The sequence below is a fragment of the Nothoprocta perdicaria genome, unplaced genomic scaffold, assembly GCF_003342845.1.
Source record: "Nothoprocta perdicaria isolate Ctin4 unplaced genomic scaffold, notPer1 scaffold_75, whole genome shotgun sequence".
Classification (NCBI taxonomy): Eukaryota; Metazoa; Chordata; class Aves; order Tinamiformes; family Tinamidae; genus Nothoprocta; species Nothoprocta perdicaria.
Window position 1 is genome coordinate 1,824,322 of NW_020456032.1, and position 23,236 is coordinate 1,847,557.

General features: G+C 40.8%; 1 protein-coding gene across 2 annotated transcripts in view; it reads right to left on the reverse strand.

Moving 5' to 3' along the window:
* Positions 1-522: 522 nt before the first annotated feature.
* Positions 523-23,236, reverse strand: part of SEC14L1 (SEC14 like lipid binding 1) — a 37,461-nt gene continuing 14,747 nt past the window's right edge. For both annotated transcript variants that reach the window (XM_026051363.1, XM_026051364.1), the window contains exons 3-16: positions 15,747-15,896; positions 15,531-15,662; positions 13,643-13,771; positions 13,163-13,394; positions 12,929-13,038; positions 11,971-12,160; positions 8,992-9,080; positions 7,787-7,857; positions 6,392-6,563; positions 5,963-6,097; positions 3,696-3,830; positions 2,480-2,731; positions 1,311-1,489; positions 523-709 (exon numbers count right to left, since the gene is read on the reverse strand). In XM_026051363.1, the coding sequence (XP_025907148.1) occupies positions 604-709; positions 1,311-1,489; positions 2,480-2,731; positions 3,696-3,830; positions 5,963-6,097; positions 6,392-6,563; positions 7,787-7,857; positions 8,992-9,080; positions 11,971-12,160; positions 12,929-13,038; positions 13,163-13,394; positions 13,643-13,771; positions 15,531-15,662; positions 15,747-15,896 (2,082 nt within the window). In that variant the 3' untranslated portion in view covers positions 523-603. The remainder of the gene's footprint in view (positions 710-1,310; positions 1,490-2,479; positions 2,732-3,695; positions 3,831-5,962; positions 6,098-6,391; positions 6,564-7,786; positions 7,858-8,991; positions 9,081-11,970; positions 12,161-12,928; positions 13,039-13,162; positions 13,395-13,642; positions 13,772-15,530; positions 15,663-15,746; positions 15,897-23,236) is intronic.

A 23,236-nucleotide genomic window follows, 5' to 3' on the forward strand; every position in this document is an offset into this window, starting at 1 on the left:
GCTCGGTGGGCACGCCTTGAAAAAAATGGACGCAAAAATCAAGTATCCAGCAACTGCTTTTCTTTGTCTCGGACATCACTTACTGGCAATGAGGACAGTTTGCAGCACTGGAAGATCACGGGGGATTTCATCAGGTGGCAAGGAATGTCCTGACAGGAGACTTGCAGTTGATTTCTAATGCACTATGGAGCATTTTTGGTAGGGTTTCTCTTTTTTGCTTCTTAACATTTACACAATTTAAAAAATTATTCTAAACTGATGCACTGATCATTTTTCCTTCCATGAGAGCCCTTGTTTTCAAAGTTAGGATCTGTGCAAGCGCACTTGCAAAAATGTCTATGGCTGAGTTAGGATAAAGGGTTAAAGTTAGGAGACAAGCTGTTGGATCTAACAAGGACCAAAACCACTAAATTTAAAATTCAAACAGCTACTTTACTATCTATAAAAAGCTTTTGTTTTTGTGGGTTTTTTTTTTCCATTTTTTTCTTTTTCTTTTTTTTTTTTTTCTTTTTGCAATTGCCACTTGAATATGCTGTATTGCAGTCAGCTGCCACAGGTGAGGGTCCAGCCAGCTCATCCATTTGCTTCTCATCTGTTGTGGCACTACCTGGAAATCATGGAGCTGGAATGGGACTGGCTGGAAGAGGTTGTGGCAGCACTGAGCTGGGAGAATCCACTGTGGCTTGATTCAAGGCTGGTCATGGATCCTCTGCAATAAAAGGAAAGATGTTTTAAGCTTCAGAGCATACAAAGATTTGGATTTCTGCTACATTATCTATAACCTGTTAGCACATTGAATAAAGCAGGCAACAATGACTTTGGTGCAGATGCTCAAAAGCTTTCCTGTGTCATCACGTAAGATAATGTGGACACCAGAATGCCTTCTTACAAAAACCAGATGCTTTCTGAGAGCCTGGAATGCAGCTTCAGCCAAGCTGATCACTGGCAGGCAGCTCTACTGACTCAATTCCATTCCGAGTTGCATCAGTTTCTGCACGACAGCCTGCCAAGCCAACGACTTGCACAATGCTTTTAAAACTGGGCAAAGTATTCAGGAATGATTAGAATGAAATAACTAATTAATCCATTTTTGACACTAGTTGTCTTTGATGCTAATATCAGCTGTATTTTTTTTGAGGTTATCTAGCTTGGTTTATAAATCTAGTGATCCTCCATCAGAAAACGAGACCTCACAAATTATGTGTATTTCTTTTAAGAGGACTTGCACTGGTTTGCTTCCCTAAGGACACCAAGAATCACATCAGAAAGGCTTGACATTGCTGACCTTCATCGACCTTGGCCAGACGTACCTGAAGTCTTCTGATCCTATCACTTCTGTATAGTACATCACTTTACATTTATGAGAGGAGACCTGTAGAGATGCCAGTACATCATCCACACGAGGCAGGTTGGTTGCAGCACAGGCAGGCATGTTGTGAAATTTCCACTGGAGAATATAGAAGCCAGGCCACCTGGTCACATGCGATCCCTGGAAACAGCCACGGCAAAAATTAACTTAACACAGCCCAAGTTTGTCAGTTTTGTAATACTTTTGCCACATGCAGGGGAAAAAAAATTGCTTATGTGCCCATATTTTTTTTTGCAAATGTTAATACTTCAGTTCTTCAGCCAACTGGCTGGTTGTTGTCCTCAGACAACATCCTTATAAAAATTATGACAGAAAAGCAGAGCTTCCTCCTGCTTTACATATCACAGAGGGGTGTGAATTTAAATACATTAAAACAACAAAGCCCATGCTTAAAGCAATATCCACTTTCCCCATTTATTTTCATTAACAGGAACATGAAAAAAAGCAGTCAAGGTTCCCACCTCAGAGAAAGAAAAGGCAGAGTTCAACAGGTCGCTGCCCTTGTTTCCAAAGCTAAATACCTCCATTTATATAATTTAAGGAGCACCTTTGTCAAACCCCCATTTCAAACAGCAGCTGCAATGTGTAATAGCAAGTGTGCTGCACATAAATGTCAAATTCAGTAATGGAAAGAGTGCAACTGTCATAAAAACTTTAGGGACTCTGGACATAGGGACCTAATTTGCTCTGTAGAGGGATAACCACACGGGAAGTTAGTCTTAATTTCCACACTTCTCATTACTGATGTAAGGCATTATGGTGTTCTTTAAACACAGCTTGGTTTAAGAGAGTAACAGTCAAAACTGCAGCACAAAGCATGTGTCTTACAACCTTCTGGATGTGCACTATGTTCTAGGGGGCTTCTACATTCTTTGTTGATCAATCTCAGTCACTCTCAAACTAACACAACCTTCCTTTCACAGCAGATCCCATGCAATATCATCCCCCCCATTCCTCGCAGCCTTCTGCTAGCAACAGAAGCGGAAATGTCGGCCAAAAGGAAGCAGAGTTGAATCATCACCGCAAGTCATCAATAACATTGGTGAATTAGAACATCTAGTTTTGAAACAAACCTCCATCTGCTCCTGCACTGGGATTAAGTGATCTTACCTGCACACTCTCCCCTTCTTTGCAGATAAGGGCAGATTCCACCATGCTGTAGTCACGTCCCAGCTGCCAGAGCTTGTCTATTAGCTGGACGTTGTTCCCACCAGGAGATGTGATACTGTGAGCTCCCAGAGAGTCCTTCTTAGGAGGCTGTGGGGCTCTCTTGGAATGAAAGATGTTAAAGACAATGTCGCCTTTACACACATCAAAATCCCATGTGATCACAGATGATGCATCCACAATCTGAATGAGAACCTGGGACAGAGGAAAAATCAGATTAGAAAACAATTTGCTTAGTATAGACAAAAGCTCTTAGGAGAAAAAGAGAGAACAGAAGAACAGAGCTTTGTGGCTCAACTGAGACTAATAGCCATTTAGACTAATAAAAGATGCACCTTCTCTCTCTCTATGGAGTATCCTTATTTAACATATGACCTTTCAAAGCTCCCAACTAATTTCTCAGGATACCATTTGTCTTTGTCAGCCATTCTATTCAAAGCAGCGTCATTCTAAACACTGACATTCCCTAAATGACAACAAGATGATACCAGAAATGGTCTCAACTTCAGCTGCTAAACCATTATTATGTACCAGTATTCTCTTAAGGGAGAACTCTCAAGAAAACCTCTTAAGAAATCTTAACATTAAGATAAGATTAGAAAAACGTGAGGCAGTATTATCCAGATAACTAGCGCTCTGTTCAGCTTTTGTGTTAATAGTTGAAAAAATTCCTCATCATCCCCCCCACACAGTTACCTAACGGAGCCTTATCCAAGACCTATGGAGCTTAACTCCTGCAGCACAGGGAGACCACGATTTGCCAGACTGGCACCTACCAAGTGGTGCACAGCCCTGAACTTGCATTCATACTATGAATGTCTCATTTTGGACCACAGAGTTCCCATTGTGATTTAATGCACCTACCAGTAACTGCTTTAAAACACCTCTGCAAGAACAGCTCCAGCTAATTCTTAAGCTAGACAAGGCCTGGGGAAGCATTTTGAGTCACGTTATGAGAAAGAGCGGCCCTGCCTACCCTTAAAGTTAGACCAAACATTCACAGGGAGAGAGACAAACCCTGATTTTTTAAATCAAGTATCTGTTTAGGAAGCCTTGAATCCCTGCTTCCTCATCACATGGACTTAACTACGAGGCTCTGGCAAAAGCCAGACTCCAGGCCAGTGGATCCAGATGAAAGAAGGGCTGCCTGCAACCATACCTCATGCGGAGCTCCTTTGAAGACACTTGCAGACTGGTAGATCGTTTCAGTCCAGAGCTTTATGTCTTCATTCTCCAACTCTTCCGCTGTCCGGTAGAGGGATTTGGGAACCAGCCCACCCTCTGGAACTTCACACTAGAAACATAAGCAGTCATTAATAAGTTGATTCCCTCCATAGATCCTCTGCCTACTAGTCTCAGAAATGAAAACTCACATTCAGCCAGTGTTCTGAAAAATGAGACGTGGACAACTCACGGCTTGTATATCTTGCTTACAGATGTATTTGTTTTACGTATTCCAATAAAACAGCTGCTATGATCTGTTTTTGGGGAGTTTGCAGAACCAGGTGCCAAGAATAATAAATTTAATAGATACACAATGACAGTAAATGCTAGTGATGCTGCTCTGTATCGAGGAAAGATATTACACTTAAGAATGCTGAGGAGAACAGCATTTATTTAAAAAAATGAAGCCTATAAAGAACTTACAGGATTGGGGCTGATAAATGTAAGGAGTAGAGATGGAGGGAGGGGGTACAGAAACAGTTTCCAAGCAGGTAAAAGAATATTGCAATGAGGAAGGTAACAGTTTTTCAAGCTAAAGCAGTCACAAAAGCCTAGTGTTAGAAATGATGACACAATTTCCTGAAGTCATTTTCTTTTTAAAAAGAATTCTCCAGTGAGCTACTCAGAAACTGGTTACCCAGAATTGTTTGTGGATGCAGACACATTAGATAACCGAAATACAGAACAGAGGGTTGAAAGGGCATTTGAGAAGTCATTTTTGGTCAAATATCCAGAAGAATTAAAAAACAAACCAGCAAAAAACCAATACCACGACAACTATTACTGCCTGTGACTGGCAGGAAGCATTGTAGCAATTTGCTTTCTGGTAACATTCACTTTTGCTTAGTTAAGCAGTGGATTTTGCCAGTTTCTCAACTTTCAAGTTAGACAGCACAGACTCTTCCACTGAAAGCTACAGCTGCTGTAAAAAGCAGCCCACAGAACATAACCACATGCTTTGCTCCAAAATGCTAACACAGAAGGACTACATTATAATTTGAGACTGTATTTTGATGAAACAGAACGGGATGAATTTTCATGAAAGACACAGAAATTAATCTACAAAATATAACAGGGACTTAGAAAGCAAGCAAGCCTGAAATTATCATGCTTTAACACAGTCGAGTTTTAAAAAAGATGTAGGGGAAACAACTATTTTTATGATGGAGGCAAGAGAAACTGCTCAAGTCTGGGGAAGAAGGGCTGATATCCTGCAGTAAAATAAATTTTCAGCATGTTGTGGTCAACAGGGATCCCAGTATCCGTGCATATCATGCACAGGAGAGCAGGCTACTTGTGGTGCCCTGCTAGCAGATGTGCCACGTCCTTCCTCAAGCTCCTTCTGGTATCAGTTAGTTCTCCCAGGTCACACAGGCTCTTCCCATTAGGCGGCAGTGACACTGGCCAATAAAGCGTGGTAGTCAGCATGAGTTACTTACACATGGGCCCAAGCATATTGGAAACCATATGCCTCAATATAATCCTGTTTTCTTGGACAATTAAGACTACTATACACAGGTAGCCAGATGAAACACAAGTAATTCCTCCTAAACATGAGGATTTTTATTTATTTATTTTTTTAACTGTAATGGTGACTGATGACTGGAGCAGGTTGCCAAGAGAGGTGCTGGAGTCTCCCCTGTTGGAGATATTCAAAATCTGCTTGAACAGGGTCCTTGAAATATTGTTGTAAGTGATCCTGCCTGAGCAGGAGGGTTGGACTAGATGATATTTAATGGTCCTTCCAGTCTCAACCATTCTGTGACACTGGGAAAACACACTAATATGTATTTCAAAAGCTGTTGCTCAGAGCCTCTTAATTAACTGATTTGCAGTATTTGGTGCCTAGAATATTTCAAAAATTTAACAGCAGTTAACTGCTCAAAAGTCCTCAAGAGAAGAGTGTTTCATAGTGGTGCCACTTGCCTATATTGAAAGGACCTTGATAGCAATGACGAAGTGGAGGCAGGACTGACGATGAACATGAAGTTGTCTTTGATAAAGCAAATGCTAAGCTAGTGATAATGCACTGGTTTCCAGGATAAAACTTGGGAGTCCTACATCTTAGTCCCCCCAAATCACCTGTAGCAGACCTAAGACTATCTGCCAAATTACACCAGCAACTCTTCTGTGCTTTACTGGCAATTATTCTGTGCTCATTGGGGGGGGGATAGGGGGAATAAGGAAAGAACACACACATACCATGCACTCTCCACCAAGGAAATCAGGGATAATTTCTTTATCGATGTAATCCAGCAGACCCCCAGGACCCTGGTAGTCATTTCCAGCATAAATAAGAAATTTCTTTCTAGTATTGTCATCAATGAAAGGACTAACCTATAAACAATGGAAAACAGAACAGGTCAGGTCACCAGATTTTTCTTGCGTAAATTCAGATGAAATCAGTTAAATCACATTAAGTGTTACCACCATTGTTGTGCAAAGTTCACATCACAGGGAAGCTATAATTATCTGAGTAAGTTCTCAGGTGGCACTTTCACATCCATTCCAGGAATTAGGAATCCCAGGGAAGTGACAAGCTCAAGTGCTAACATGTCCTGCTTACGTCTCTTTCTAAAGTCTGACTTTCAAAGTGCTTATCCTGCAGAAGATCTGAAACTGCAGACATACCAGCGTCCAAAGAACTGGGAATACTCGGGGTGCTCTCAGGATAAGAAGACGGCCCAGAGTCTCAGGGTAATTGGCTTCAACCACCTCAATGATTCTTAGCAAGGCTTTGACACCAGGTCTCCATAAATGCCTCATGTTCAAGCCTTCTAGATCTACCAGACAGGTCCAAGAACTGAATTTGAGAGAGAAAAACAAGATAACATAAAAAAATAGAAAGTAGGAAGAGAAACCAGTGGCATCATAACTCTCATTTTTATTCAAATGCCCAATGTCCTGAAATGTGTGGACTCCACCGCATGTTTGTGTTGTGGTTCCTTCCACCTTATCTCTTGGTTTTGTGTCAATTCTGCCCGCTGGAATTGAAGATCCTTAGAGCAGGAATGCCCAGCAGCGTGCCAGGCATCTCGCAGAGCACAGACACAGGTCGCTTTATGCATCAATCACATCTCCCCACGGAGATTTCAGACTCAGGACTCCAGCCAACACCAGCTATCATCACCCTGCCCAAATGCTAAATCATTACTTTTATTGGTAAATTATTGAAGTGGCCACGCTGCTAAGGAACAGTTTAACATTCAAGGTGCAGATTTCCCGTGCTAAGTGTGTGTCTTAAGACCGCCACTGCACTTCAAAGCTAATTCTATTATCAGATCTCCCTGAAAGATGCTTTTTATGTAAGAGATGGACTCCAAATACCGAGCTTCAGCATATGCTTTAGCTACTTCCCAAGTTCAGTTCTTGCTCCAGGCATGGATTCCATATTTACAGCTGTGCTGCACCATCTACTAACACGAAACGATACCCTAGGATTCTATGAAGTAGCAAACAATTCTTTGTTTAAACATTTAAAATGTAGGTATTGCAAAGCTCAGAGCACCACTTCTGCAAGCAAAGGTCCAGTGGGCAGCATTAGTTCATAGACACACACATGAAATCCATCTTTTGGGTTTGGTTTCCTGCTGAGTACTGAGACACATGCATCCTTTTACAGATCAAGGGAAGGAGTCAGAAACTGAAGAGAGCCCAAGAAATGTAGTTTCATTACAAGGCCACGTCTTCCATTCATTCCACTCCCTTTCACTCCTGGCTATAAAATCTCCTAAAAACAGAGAAGGGAAAGGGGGGGGGGGGTGCATTGGTTTGCAGACACCCAACACTACACAGAAGGAGAGTACCCCAGGTGGAACCACTGTGAGCATAACACACACGTGTTCCCCCCAGGGCTCAGCTGCGCCAAATCACTGAAGTGGGAACTGGGGTGGCTCCCATTTAAGTACAACTGTATAGATGTCTGCATGCAAGAGAGACAGACCTTTGCTTGAGCCACTTAAATGGAGCTCAGCAGTGTCACACTACCTGATATTTCCTTCTCCTCTCCCCATTATTTTATTTTACCTTATTGGCCTGCCAAATACTTTAGTGTTCTCCTCACATCGCCTCAGTCCTTCTTCATTGATAGAAAGAACCTGTACAAGAAAGCACACTTTTTAGAGAAGGCCAAAACTGAGCAGGTGGGATAAAGAAAAAACATGTTGGTAACTGAAGCTTAGCCAAAACTACAAGTTCTGGCCACCATACACTAACTTGAGTGGAAAAAATATGTGAGAGATTCAGGATTAATGATTTCTAGAAGGATTACAAAGATCAAAGAATACTAAGGTCCTGCACTTTACTTGAATACTGCAGCAGGGAGTTCTACCTCCTGCAATCAAACTACCCTCTTTCAAAAGATAACGCAGAAGTTACTATATTTAGCCCACTGGTTGAGCTTGTTTATAAAATGAGCATGCCTTTCTATAAAAGTGGTAACATGTAAATAATACCCTCTAGAAAGCTGAGACCCCAGAGTGCTACAGGCAAGTCTGCCTCTCTGAACTTCTAAACCACTGCTCTCTACATGTGCCTCTCTTCAAGCTTTGATTTCCAATCTACTCAGAAACTCAAGTTTTCTGAGGCAGAAAAATTAAACACGCTGTTTTTCAAGCCTGAGCAAGTAACCTTGAAACACAACTAGGGCAAGTCAAATTCTGCATGTGCCTGGAACCTGCCACTGGCTTGAAGTGGCTGAAACAATTCAGCCCCTGCTTCTGGTGGCTACTATGGCCATGTCAGTACTTGGGAGTCAAAAAATTCTTCAGAACTTGAACTGCTGCCAGCTTTCTGCTTGGAAACAGAGCAGATCCACATCAGAGTGTCTGGGCGATGCCTTTAAAGAAACTAACATTAGAAGCAAGTACTTTTCCTTAAAAATAAACTATTCTCCTTGAAATACAGATTTGGGGGAAAAAAAAACCTTAGCATGGCATTTTCTCTCCTGCACACATTAGAGACTTATCTTTGAGGCACTGCACAAACTGCAGAAGAATCTGTGAAAATGCTAACCAATAACTACAGGAGCTGCCAAGAACGACGCCTTTCCGCCATCGCTTGCAGTTGGAACGAATGCAGAAGACCAGGAGCTTTCAGATCTACTCAAACCAAAAACAGACGGCCCAAGAGTACATCAAAATACTCAGTGTGATAAATGTTCTGGCAGAGCAGGAAATCTCTAAATGAAAATATCACATTGTTAGTAACTTGCTGGCTCCAGAAATACTTACGTATCGAAGCAAGGCCTCTTCCCCAAGAGCTCGCACTAAGCCTTTGGTATCCATCTGTCCCAGTCTCAGCACATACAGTGGGCGACCATCTGAGTAACAAGAACAAATATAACAGCATAAGCCTCAGTGCAAATTACTTATTTTTACAATCAAAGATAAACTGAATTAGCTTTATGCAAAAATCCAAATGGAAATAAGCCATAGCTCATTCAAACCTTAAGGTACGACTTGGAGCTCCTAGAGCAGGTGGCAAAGCAAAATTTGCCCTGTCTGGCTACATCAAACTATGGCTCAAGTGAAAAGCTCAGTACTTCCACTACCTACAAGGGAAGCCCAAAGGACTTCAGCAAGTACTTTTTATAGATCTTGGCACACACAGTCAAGGACATAAGTCTACAATTAGTTTTCAGCATTGCTAAGATGCAGGAAAATTTTACGTCCGTTAGTTTAACCTAGTGACTTGCAGTGAAGGAGGGAACCTTTCCATGACACATGCCACGCTATTCCTCCAGACGGCCTACAGCAACCTCTTTGGAAAGGCATTGGAGTTCTGAGAGTTGATGGCAACCAAGTGTTAATCCAGAGTCCTGCTTCCTTCAGTATTCGCTGAAGTCGCACCTTTTAGCTATGCCATTAAGTATTACGCTGGCAGCCTCACTAATCCAGGTTAAGCCTGGTGAGAACAGAATCTGTTCCAGAGAGGAGCTTCGGAGAGGCCCTTGTGTTCAAGGACTTGTCTTTCCACAGTCATCTTGCTGCACACCAGGGCATCCCGATACTGTCAAGGATAAAGGCCTTAAGAAAAAACAGCTACGTTGGCTGAATCTGAGAAGCAAAATTGTGCGTTTCTACCTCTTTGTAATATTCAAGGAACTGGTACCATTGAAATATCTTTTATCTTCAAAGCCAGGATGCATTTTAGAGCTTTGTTCCATCTAACCTAACACAAGAGCTTAACCACCAACTTAGAGAACTAAATAGGCTAGGGCAAGAATAGAAAGGTTTTTTACATAAAACCATCTGACCAAAGTTCTGTTGTGTTTAACTTTATTTCCCTCCAACAACTGCAAGAAGAGAAGCATCAAATTATCAGTGAGTTTTTTGGACACAGGGAAATGAATTGCCAGGATACACTGTATAAGAAAAATATTTGCAGAATTAAATTGAGTTATTTATTCAGCTCCAACAGTACCACAGTGAAAGTTCACCGAGTCTCTTCCATTTTACTAGGTGGTCTAAAAGAAAACGTTATTTTAACATTAAAGCATAGGTTTATCTTGGAAGATATTGTTTAGCTTTGCAAACAGGGAAGAAAAGTGCTGCTTCATGGCAGGTTTCCCTCACCCTCTGATGCACACAGATGCAGAAACAAAATAATAGTTTACTATCCTACTCCACCCAAATGATGCACAAAGCAAAAACTGGCAGTGGTGCATTAGCTCCGTATGTTTTATAATTCATTAGAGCTTTCTGAGTTAAAAAGTTTGACTAAGGCAGTCTTACCAAAAGAAAAGCCACTTAGACACACAGAAAACTATACTAATTACAAGCAACAAAATCATTCCTTAGCACTAATAGCTCATTCAAGACAATATGCTTTATAACTGCTGTCTTCTTTGCTTAGTAGCTAAAAGCTACTAAGAATTCAGCTTTGGCACATTTTGCACATGTGGGTGGAAAGGAGGAAGAAAAGAGGGCTTTATAAAAGAACCAACCCACTGTACAGTTTTTTAATTACAGAAAATTCCTCATCTTGAAGTTCTCTACTGTTTCTACTATTGACAAATCCTGCTTTAATTATGGGTCTGCTACAAGAAACAGAAGGAATCAAGGGGCAGAATTAAGAGTTTGCAATGAGACTGAAGAACTCAGAAGATATTAAGCATCCTTCTGAAACGTTCTGTGCTTTTTTCCCTTGCCGGTTGGACCCGGTTCCATGCTACTGATGGAGGAAGATTTTGGGAAGCAAGGACAAGGAAGCGACAGAAAGGAAGGGCACGTCAAGATTTCTTTTTCCCAGCTTCTACAAGTGCATTCTCATTTTCCTTCCTAGTTTGAGGTTTGTCAGATGCAAAGCAGCAAGGGAGACCTACTGAGGCCCTTTGAGCCTTGCACTGACTGAACTTCTCCTTGGCCCTGCCTGGCTCTTGGCCACTATTGCTGACAGCTTCCTGTCCTGTTTCATAACGCTTCTTGTGACAGGAAGAGCTGGCAGGAACAGTGGTGCCTAGTGGGGAAAAGACTAAATGAGAACACAGATAACTCGCAGTAAGAGATCATTTCCTTTCCCAGAGAGTCCACCCTGCCTCAAGCAACAAATTCCAAAAATGTGCACGTGGTAGCAACAAGCTGAGAGCCCGACAAAGCAGGCTGAAGAATCTTTGGGGGCGGGGAGGAGCCATAGCTTGAAGATGTGGCCACAGCTCACCCTGCAACGTGAAATCAGCCAAAGCTTTTCTTTCGCCTTCTTCAATAAACCTGCTCTACTTGATGTTTTGTAACACTACACTTAGCATTAAATTGATTTTGACGCCAAGCAAGCATTCATTTATGCCATCAAGCAGATACTCAACATCAGGAGTAAGCTGATTAGAAAGATAGGTTTATTTACAAACATGCAGTGATTAAAATCACCGAAAGAGAATACTCATCATAACCTTCTGCATATCTGCATAACCTTCTTCTAAGCATCTTAGAGCACTGTAGAAATGCAATTAATAGCTTTTTTTATGCTACTAGCAAAGCACAGCTCTTCAGAGATCAGTGTCACGCCTGGTATTAGTCAGATAAAGATCAGGAAATGGGAGTCTGGCTCAGACAACCAAGATGCTAGCAATACCAATTTAAACGCATTTAATACACAATCACTGAGCAGTTCAACTAATCTTTCTGGCCTTCTCCAGTTAGCAGAGGGGCAACAACTATCACTGCTAATTCAGAGCGTAAATATGTTTTCGCTGTCTCCAGTACAGAGCATACCTTTGTCATGGTGATGCCAGCCTCCTGCGTAGTAATCCAGGAGAACTTGAGGAGGGTTCCAGGTGTCCAGAATATAGTCCACCTGATGCTGTTTACGCCACGTTAATGACTGACAAAGAATCTCTCTGGCTTTATCAATGTTGAAGTCCCGGGCACGCAAAAATCGTAGAATGTGCTCGTCCTTTGGAATCTAGCAAAAAAATTTCATATTCAATGCTTGTAATGAAAACAAGTGAGAAAACAACAGAACCTGAAGATCTATCCCTGAGACAGTGCAAAGGGACAGCATAAAACACTGCACATCACTCAAGTAAATCATTCTTTGCTTGCAACAAAGTCACAAGTGCCATCAGGTACCGTGGCTACCTTGATTTGAGGGATATAGTTTAAGAAACAACTTTAACGTAATCATTTACAGTTGTATGACCATGCTGAGTTGGTCCAATTTGTAGGAATCTGGGTGCAAAGCACAAATTGCATTTCATTGCTGCATAAAGGAAAGCATGGAAGCATGTGAATTGCAAGCCATGGAAATATCTAAGTCTATATCAGCTTTCAGTGCTCTGCTGGGTCATATTATCTTCCTTTCCATTCTACGCTTACAGACATAAATTTAAGAATGTTTGGCCAAAAACATAAAAAGGAGGTTATCCTAGAATCAGACAGACTTATAAAATTGACGTCATTTTCCTGTACTGGCCTACTGACATTCTGGGAGGCAGTCATGTTAATAATTTAAGCACCTCAGCCAGCCAAGCCAGCTGGACAGCTGCAAAAAATCCTTTTATGACCAGCGTGGAGATTTAATGTAGCTGTTCCACTTCTGCAGGAGCCTCCCTCTCTTGACCACAGAGAGGCACTGAGCAGGACCAGATGAGGTGCGGTAACATGTTTCAAACTCATCTTGCATCTCACACATTCTGCAATGAAGAGGCACAGGAGACTAACAAGAACTTACTTTGCCCTTGTGCGTCTCCTGCAGCCATTTTCTAAGTCGAATGAGGCAGCTTTCTTGCATCGGTGTCAAGTCACCCAGATAACGCTTGATATAGTCTGCATCTAGCTTGTCTAAAAAGAAGACATAGTAAAATTAGAGTGGTCACAACTGGCCCAGCTGCACATCAGAAGCACAACGCTGGGAGCCCCTGCAGTCCAAACAAACCCCATTAAAAAGTGAGACAGACAACAGTACCGTCAGGTGTTCCGGCCGTAGGCTCCGCAGGGCTGCTTGAGGTGTTGAGGATCTCCTTGTTCAAGGCCTCCTTTGTGGCAGAGTCCGGTATATTAATGGCAGGGGAAACTGGTCGTCTTGTGTGCGACGAGCTGCGCTCCAATTTACATGCAACAGGAGGAGTCCAGCGAGGAACAAAGGTTATTCCTTCTTCCTCCAGCTGCTTCAGGTAGTATTCTATTATTTCTTTGCCCTTCAAAACAGAAACTTTACTTTAGCTAATAAAAATCCTCATTTAGACACAAAAAGAATCGGACTAGAAACCCATTAAATGTCCAAATCTCTTTAAAGATTCCACTTCCAAATACAGAAACACACATTGCCCTCGGCTAAAGGGCAGGTAGCCCAGCTTTTCCAGGGCAGCAACCTGTTACTTCACTGCAGCTACTCAGTCTTTTTATGAGTTAGAGCCAGACACCTCCTTCATGACTTTCACCTCACCTTTTTAATATTGCTGGTGTACTGCTTCATGGCAATCTTTTCCACTGTGCTTTCAAAACCAAAGAAGGATTTTATGTCCAGACTTGCTGACTGTTCAAAACAGGTCCAGTCTTCATTGTCAGGATGAACCTGTTAGTTAACAGGAGGACGCACAGATTAGTTACACATTTGGTATTTATTCTCTCACAGTATTTTAAATGGTTATCTCATGTTTTTCAGATTCACACAGTCAGAAGTGTCTAAGCAGAATTTTCAATCTTTTGCTCCCTTCACAATACACAGATAGAAAAGGGGAACACTGAGATGGCTTCTAAGATTTTTGTTCCTCGGTGTTGCCTTTTTCTGTCTGCACCAAGCAAGAGTCAATAGACTAGCACGTTTGTACAATTTACAGCATTTCATTCTGGAGACAGATCCACATGACAGTCACAGACCATCTGTGAAGCAGGTAGGATAGCTCACAATGAACTCTGGGCTGTTGTATCTTGGGCTGATAAGACAGCAGCAAATACAGTGTACGATTTCCAAGCTCTGTAGACATATTTGCGAAGACAGACAGTAACAGACCGTTCCCCCATTAACTTACAAAGTATCTTAGTATGTTGTAGACAGAGAAGTATTTTACTTCATTCTCTTATGATAATACTAAAGAAAGAAGCAAAATCAACCTCTTCGTTCAGTTTTAGCTGAACAAGCTGGACTTTGCAGCTACTTGGAAAGCCTTTTCTACTTTCTTACCTTTTTATGCTTAGAGCATCCCAGCCAGTTCCTAGATTTTATCAAAAATTAGCTATCAGATGACAACCAGTTTCAGTCTATACTACTACTCTAAAAGAAAGAGATTTTTAGGTGCACCACCTAAGCAAGTACAAGCCATGAAAACAGCCTGTAAGAATGCTTCCATTCAATCATAAATGAATTATTGTATAATTGAATTTAACTAAAAAGGAATTTTAAAAAACAATTTCTTCCTGAATCGTATTTCTGATGCTCCATTTGCCAGTCACTGCTCATTTTCTTAACCAAATCCAGTAAGGGCAGGGAGAAGCATTGTGTTTTGAATGCATTTACCACATGTACATTTTTGCATAAAATTTTCCCTGTTTAAAGGGACCTTTCACAGAAAAAAAAATGCAAGTAGAAACAGATTTTTAGTCGGAGATTGGGCCTTAGAAATAAATGCTTTTTTTTTAAGAAATCACTTAACAGTGTCAAGCAGGTTTCCACTGACCTTTTAAGCATGATTTTGCACACAACACAAAATATTTGTTACCTGCACTTAAAAAGACTGCTACAGTGCAAATAATTGGCTTCCAATTGCCAGCTAGGATTTGACCTGCACCATCCACTTCAAATATTACTTCTATAAATGCCTATTGTAGCAGCCTATGGGTGTTAGAAAAATATGTCCACAGCAAGAAGCATGCCACCACACTCCCCTGTGACAGAACACAAAGTCCAAGAAAAACCACAGTGGAAAGAACTGGGTTAAAACATAGCTCACTTGCTGCATATTTGTCTGGAATTGCACAGAAGGCAAATAAGCCACATTCAACCTTCCTTTAGCAGCTCTGTCAAGGTATCATCAGCTTCAACAAGGCCCTCCCTGCTACTAGACCACAGACTTGCCTAAACAGAGCTGCCAAATGCAGCAAGTTATTTCGTCGTTTTCTGCAATATAAGGTGCTCAACAACAAGGGTGTCAAACTGGCTTCGTATCTTCAGCCCAGTGTGTTAGATTTAGCGCTAACAACAATTATCACTCGCACTGTTGTGTTGGGTTTTTTTTCTCGTAAAGCAAAAGCCAAGAACAATCCAACTTCTGTTGGAGGAAATCTAAGCACTGACTTAATTCCATCTGCAGCACCACCAAGAGCCTGTTACTCACTGTGTAGCAGCAGTGCTCATTAATAATGACCCTGTTGGAGAAGGTTTCATTGTAGGCCTCGATATGCAAAGTCCGCTCTCGTCTGTTCAGGGAATTCTTCTGGACAAAGTAGACATAATCCACTCCTGCAATCTGAGGAAGATGTCACAGGCTCTGTTAAGGTATAACATTCACATGAAATGATTTGAAAGAGACACCTCCTTCAAACCTACCTACCTTTTTCAATAGCCGGGGAGCATCTACATCCAGCTTGCAACGTCTTTCAATCACATGGATAGCCTCATCCTCGCTCTTGTATTCATTTACAGTGTCACTAGCTACAAACATAGGTATTAGAGGACATGTAGGAAATCTTCTTTCATATGCCTGCAAACATAGAAAGAGAAGAAAATAAACAGTTAATTCTGAGGTGGGGATTGTGCCTTTCATTGACATAACCAAGTTTTAAAGTATGACATCCTTGTCCTTTTCATAGAAACAGCTGAGCGCCTTCCACCTCTTCTTTCTGAAGTCCTGGCCATGGCTGAAAATCACAGTTACGTTCTAGACAAACCATTTACTAAGGTGTCCCTCACAGAGCCCTGATTGCTCATACAGCAAAGCATTCTTTAAAACTATACAGGAAACATCCCATTTCTCTTCTCTCCCACTCTACATACAGTGACAACCTGCTTTTCACTATTAACAGCAAACTAAAATCTTAAGACCCTCTCTTTCTAGAATGCTGCAAGAGAAAACAATGTCTTTGGTTAGGAAAAACCACAGGCTAATTATCTGTGCTCCACCAAGATGTCTAGAGGGTTTCCCATAGAGCTCCCAAACGTCCAATAAAACCATTTCAAAGCTTGTTTCTTAAGTTAATCAAGCTCTCAAGCCACTACTGCACAGGGTATTCCCAATGATTTCACTGCACCTTTTATCAGTTTACAATTTTGACAACAGATTGCAAAGCTTTCCACCAAAATGAGTCAATTTAAATGTTTTGTAAAAAGGCAGAGAAACCCATAGGTAAAGAACACAGTTATATTAATGAGTTCATCTCCTAAATGATACACACAGAGACATTGGTACTAATCAGACACCTTCATCAGAAGCCTAGAAACAGGAAAAATTATTCCTGTCAGCAAAGCTTTACCTCCATACTCAAGTTAGCTCCCCTTCCCCTTTTTTTTTTCCCTTCATTATTTTGCTCCTCTTTGGTAAAAGGGCAGTAAAATAACCAATTCTCTAGCTTGCTTTTCAAACTCTGAAATCTCTCCTTTTTGTTACGAGTAACAAAACCTTGTTAGCTTTAGGGAAGAGGATTTGCAAGGCAACTGGACACACAGAAGAAAAATACCAGTAAAACAAAGTACATCTGAGAGCACAACGTGTAACTTGAAATTATTTAAAGCACTAAAACACACATAAGCCCCTTTAAATAATAATAGCTCTTTATTTAGCTAGGTCATGGCAACAACATCTCAAGAAGGAGATGGTGTGGAAGAAAATATGCAGCAGCTGCAGAGAGTATGCAGCAGTGGAAAGACAAGGTCTCTTAATTTTTCCTTTAGAAGATACCAAATACATAATTTTCTAAAAGTGTTCAAAAGCAGCAGTGTTACTATGGTGATGGTGGTGCAATGCACTAAAACAGAGCCTTTTTCTTCCCCCTCCCCGTTCATCTAAACCGTTTTTTCACAGCACGATTATCCCAAGCACAAAAAGCTCTTCTGTAACGCGCTGTAACTCCTACCCGTGACTACAGACCATTTTTCAAAACGTGGCTCTGCACGCGACTGGTTTTGTTTAAATTAACAGAAGTAAATTCTGGGTTCAGACACACACAAAAATAGTGACAAAGCAGCAGTGCTGTAATGCAGTAACAAGCACGGGAAGAAAGTTTCACAGCTCCAGGAAAACGGGAGGCCGGGTCCTATTAATATCATGGTGTAAGAAGCTGCGTTTCTCATTTATTCCTTTGATGAGGCTCTTGTTTCTCTGGACAGAAGGCAATACATTTCCCAGGCACTCATGAATTTCTCAGCTCTCTCCCCAAGTGGGTGAGAATGTTCTTTCTAAATTAATCATTATTGCAACTATATTAAGACTGAGGTTAAACGCTACCCTAAGCTAGGAAAGGAGGGGATGGGGGGAAGACTGCCAAAAAAAGCAGGGTAAGTATTCCTGTTTTTCAGATTGCTCCATTTAAGACAACTTACACTAATCATCTACGCTTCCTTCCCTTCAATGTTATAAAACCCATATAACATTTCACAAAGTATTTTTACACTTGGATGAAAGAACTTCCCCCCTTCCAGTAAGCCCCTTTACAAGCCCTTCCAAGTCTCCTTCCTTGCACATACAGATGAATTCCTCATCTTATTCCTCAAAATGCTTCTCTCTAACCTAGGAGCACCAGAAAATTACAGTGGTACCTGCTCAAAACCACTTAGCCAAACTGTAAGGCAAGAAAATCCTACCTAAAAAAAGCATCTATTTTATTGAATGGGAAAAAAAAAAGAGGTGAGTGTGTTTGAGTTGCAAAAGAACAAAATAATTAGCTGCCAAAAACTGACAGGCTTAATGCTTAGATCAACAAAATACTTGAAGGTTTCGGACAGATTAACAGCAACAAAGGATTCTTTCTTTCCTAAGGACATGCACACACAAACACTATTGAAAACTGTACATAGACAATTTTATTTAGGTTCTTTAGCTGGGCTGCTTTTATTTAAGTCGCATACAACTGTCCATGTATTTCTGCAACGCATCACTTCTCAGCACAGTCTTGTCAGACAAGGTGATTAGAGTAAACCTCGGCTGCAATGAAAATTTTGCATCTGAGCTAAACCTGTGCCCTGTAACTTTCCATAAAGCAATAAACAGAGTAGCCACTTCCATGTGTGGTAAACACAGGTCTCCTTCACCCTGCAGAGCAGGCAGGAAAAAGCTGCTAGAGACCACTGGATCCTGGCAGATCTTTCTTCACCATGGATAAAAATGGTAGAGGGGAAAAAAAAAAAAAAAAAAAGGTTTAATAGCACAGAAACAACAAACCACAGAGAGGCTGGAAGGATCCTCCAGAGAGGGAGACAGCCCAAGTTGGGGTCCAGGCAGATACTGAGCAGCCCCATGCTGGAGACTAAGCCTCTCTGAGCAACCTTTTCCAAAGATCGACCACCCTCACAGTGAGGAAGGATTTTTTGGCCTTCAAATGCAGTTTAGTTTCCTGGGTATCAGGTTTGACCTCATCCTCTCACCACCCTATCAGCAGCTTTTTTTTTTTTTTTTTTTTTTTTTTTTTTAACCCACACATTCCAATTGGTCTCTTTCTCCACATTGAGGAGTCCCAGCTCTCTCAATCTCTCCTCAGGCAAGAGATGCTCCTCCGGTCCCTTAATCAACTTTATGGTCCCTCGCTGGGCTCGTTTCAGGAGGTCCATGTCTGCCTTGCACTGGAGAGCCCAGGTGGGACACGGTGCAACACTACCTGATCAGTACAAGATCCTGGGTCACAGCAGCACGGGTCACCAAGACCGCATTTATTAAAGGGGAGCATGACAAGATTAAGAACAATCAGGTGTTTTTTCTTTCTTAATAATAAAACCCAAACGATTTTGTGGTTTGAACCAGAAATTGTCTCAAGTCGAACTTTGCATACAGCAATTTAACTGCATTAGCCAATATGTTTTCCAGAGTCTGATACCACAGTATCACATAAATGCTACATACATTTTTTCCTGTCAAGCTGCTGCTCAAGGATTAACTTTTACACTCTGGGAAGGATGTTGCAAGGACATTTCTTAATTTCACACCAATTACTCAGGTGCATTCAAAAAGTCTGTGCAGAATCAGACTTCTGAAAATGAAAGGAAACGGGTGTGCACATCCCAAAACCTCCGATCAGTCCTGGGCTGTGCATGAAGACACATCACACTGTCAGCCAAGTGAAACACGCATGTACAGACCATCAAAGACATCACGCCTGCAATTCTGCTGTTCCCAGAGAATGCAGCTTTTCACACTAGCCCCTGGAACATTTGTGTACTCACATACATCAAGAACTTTTACTTCAAGGAAAAAGTACATGAAGCAGCTTCAACTTCAAATTAATGGGTTCATTACATAAACCTGTAACTTCTCTAACGGATATTAGCAGTAAACTTGATTTCAATCTGTATCAAGGCATCTCTTCCAAGCACTTCGCCTTGCCACTCATGTTCACAGCACAGTCAAAATAGCAACAGAAGTAAAATTCCTGCTTTTTTTTTAATTATAGTATTAGCAATAATGGGATCCTTTCAAAATACAACGTTTAGAGCGCCATTTAGGTACAATCCAAATCCAACTTTCAAGAAGACCAAAACGGTGATACAGCTTTTTGTTCTTCAAATTTTGCCACAGCTAATATAATGTTGACAATTTAAGACTAGGCATTTATTCAGTTACAGGTGGAAAACGCAAGTCATACTAATCTGTTCAGAGAAGCTGAATAATTTATTTGTATAAACAATACCCAGCTTCTCTGATCAGATCAGTATATGTTCACTAGGTAGCACAGGTAGCATATGCTCGCTATCCCAAAGGCCCAGGTTCCCATTTTAAAGAATAGGGATTGCATTTCCATTAGATGACTCAAAATCAATTCACATGGTAAGAAAAAAAAAAAAAAAAAATCAGACAAAACTTGCAAGAAATCTTACACAGTGCTATTATTTCCACAGTAGTTGAATGCTTTGAATAACACTTTTAGTCTGGTGAAGTGTACATAAGGGCTCTAGTTACCATTCAGAAAATTTAAGTATGTCAAGTGCTTTCTTAATAGCTTAATTGCATGAAACGGGCTGCTGGGAGGTTGTATTTCTTTTTAATGTTTTCTGATTGAAACTGCAAGAACAGTAACCTTGTAAAGAGTAGCTCCACATCCTCCAGTGCGCCCTGAGGGAACATAAAAGACATTTTGTCAATCCAATCACTCCTCTTTTTTTTTTGTATGCCACATGTGAACTTTTAATTTATGCTTGCAACACCTGCCCCTGTGTGGCTGCTGATCTACAAGTGCATACCAATGCTCATCGTGCCTTCCTATCCATTGCAAATATGTGCAATTTCTGGATTATTCATAAACCTAGAGAAACAGGAATGGTCACACGAGTCCAGACCACGCTGCCAGCTTGATCATTCTGGCCTAACATTCCTCATATCCACCTTACTGATCTTTAGTGCTCTGATGAGGGGTAAGAAAAATGCTGATTTCTGGAAGACTAAGAGGTTTCAAAACACCAGCTGTATTTTAAAAACACACATAATTTTCAACTCATAAATCAGCAAGTATCTTCCCATCCTTCATATACCCCTGTTCACTCCTGTTTGCTAGTCTCTTTACAATGAATTATTTAAGAGCATTATACTTTTACAAAGAACATGCATATAACTCAGAGCAAAACTCTACTAGTTCACAGGTTAATAACTAATTTTGGGCAAAGAAGGAGCAGAAGAGGCGAGAATTTCCCTTGCACCAGCTGCCTGTTTGGGCAGGCTTAAATGTGACTCTCCACTGTGGCACTTCAAGTGCTGTCCTTGACAGTGAAGTTATTTTCTTATTTCTGTGAACGAAAGGCTGTTTGGCAGAGTCTCTATAAAGAGTTGCCTTTAGAGAAGACCAGGAAGGCTTTAGTCACAGGGTGGTGAGCTTTATTTAGGACTACCTATGGAAGAAGAATCAAAATATTAATTACTGTGCATCATCTGAAACAAAAATCACCCCTACACACATCCTTACTCCACAATATGCAGTTCTGTAATACTTAGCTTACTTCCCCCCGACGCCTTTTTTGGTAAATTCTGGCCCAATGCCTCTGCTCTGAATACAAAACTACTCAGACTTTCCAAGTATTGGGAAGATACTGCATAACTGCTATTTGTATAGGAACTGCATCACAGATGCAAGAGACCTCCCCTATTCCTTTTCAAGGGTGCAGGGAAAAAAAGATTATGACTTGCTTTACAAAGGGGAAAAAAAATGTGAATTTAAGACTCCTAATTTCTGAGGTTTGATTGGAAAAAAAAAAAAAAGGTTAAAATTAGGACTAAAACATGCTCTGCTTGCTCCAGAGCTTAACTATCAGCGACTCTTTCTGGCAAAGCTGCCGGCTATCGCAGCAAGATCAGCAAACAAGATGGTTGCATAACAACTTATCAGTGAACTAGATTGAAGCAATGAGAAACTACATCAGAAACATGCTGGTGTGGAGGCCCTTTGTCTCAACTAAGAATGATAATCCTTTACCCGGAATATCTACTTCAAATATTTCAGGAATGAAGAACAAGCAGAGAGCAAGTGTTCATTAAAGAAAAAGTTCTTGCATTATACTTTTTTGCTTAAAAAATACACCAAATCTTAATACTCCTTTACCTTCATTTTGGTGGAGGGGGAAAAAAAAAATAAATCTTCCCCTCCAAAAATTTCAGTGAAAGGAAAATCCAGCCTCTGCAAAAAGGACTCTGCTTGCAAAGGGTGTGAATAGCTGAAAAGAACTGGCAGAACATTCACTTTGACAGCCAGGCAGATGGCTCGGTGGGGACAGCCCTGGCTCATGGTGGGATTTATTCTGGTTTTCTTGGAGAGCTGACTGACATTCAGCTGTATTTGAGTAACCTCTCATCCTAAACTACAGGGGAAAAAAAGAAAGATTAAAAAAAAAAAAAGAACTGTTGCAAGACAACTTTTTTTTCCACACACTGCTACACACCACCAGCTACATCCTGGTCTTACTTCACTTTCGTCCCCTTCCAGTGCTCCCTCTATTACAATCCAAAAACAATTTTCCCCCATTCCTGCTTAACTAGTTCACAAATGAGAACGTTCTGTTCACTCAGCATTCCTAGATTAAAAACAAATAGCTCTTTAAGTATTGGCAACAAATATATCCAAGAGAAAATGACCTACTTTTCCATAAAGGTACTAACAATAAGACTAGATACAAAAGAAGATAAGCTGCTTCTTAGATCATAAAGATTTTTTCTTGTTTATTCTGTAAGTGAACAAAATGTTATTGATATGAACTCATTAGTACATTTAGAGCATAAACTCACAAGTCAGGGAACAAGCAGTGCCCGGGCTTTCCATGTGACATGCAAAGAGAAGCACCTCAAATAAGTCAAACAGCCCAAATACCTGCTAAATAATAACCCTCCAGCTTTAAGCCTTCACAAAAAAAAACCATTAACTGCCTTTAACTTTCATAAAGTGAGCTACTAAAGGTTTATAGAACTAAGCAGAAAATCTATGAACTACAACCACTTTTCACTCTTGACGTTTTAATGGGTGGGCAGTAAAGCAGTTAAATACGGACTACACAAATGTACAACCCTAATTAGGGACAGGTACTAATGAGAGCCTCCTGTGCAGAGATTATGTTCATGAATTCTAATTAAAGGTTATTTCACTCCTCAAACAGTGACAGTAGTTTGAAAAATAATCTCAGATGTTCTTTAATCTGGTGAGCAGAGCTTTCAGGTAAGGAGCATCTGGGAAGAAAAGTTGGTAATAAATAGTTTAAGAAATAATTGCTGCATATCACATTCTTTCAAGATGAAATGCGCACTCATCTTACTATGATGTTTAAGAGATGCCCCTAAAACTTTGTAAACATTTCTGCTATATTTAAAAATTTCTATTGAAGCAGTGCTCAGATTTCTAACGAAGGTCTCTCGTATCTTTG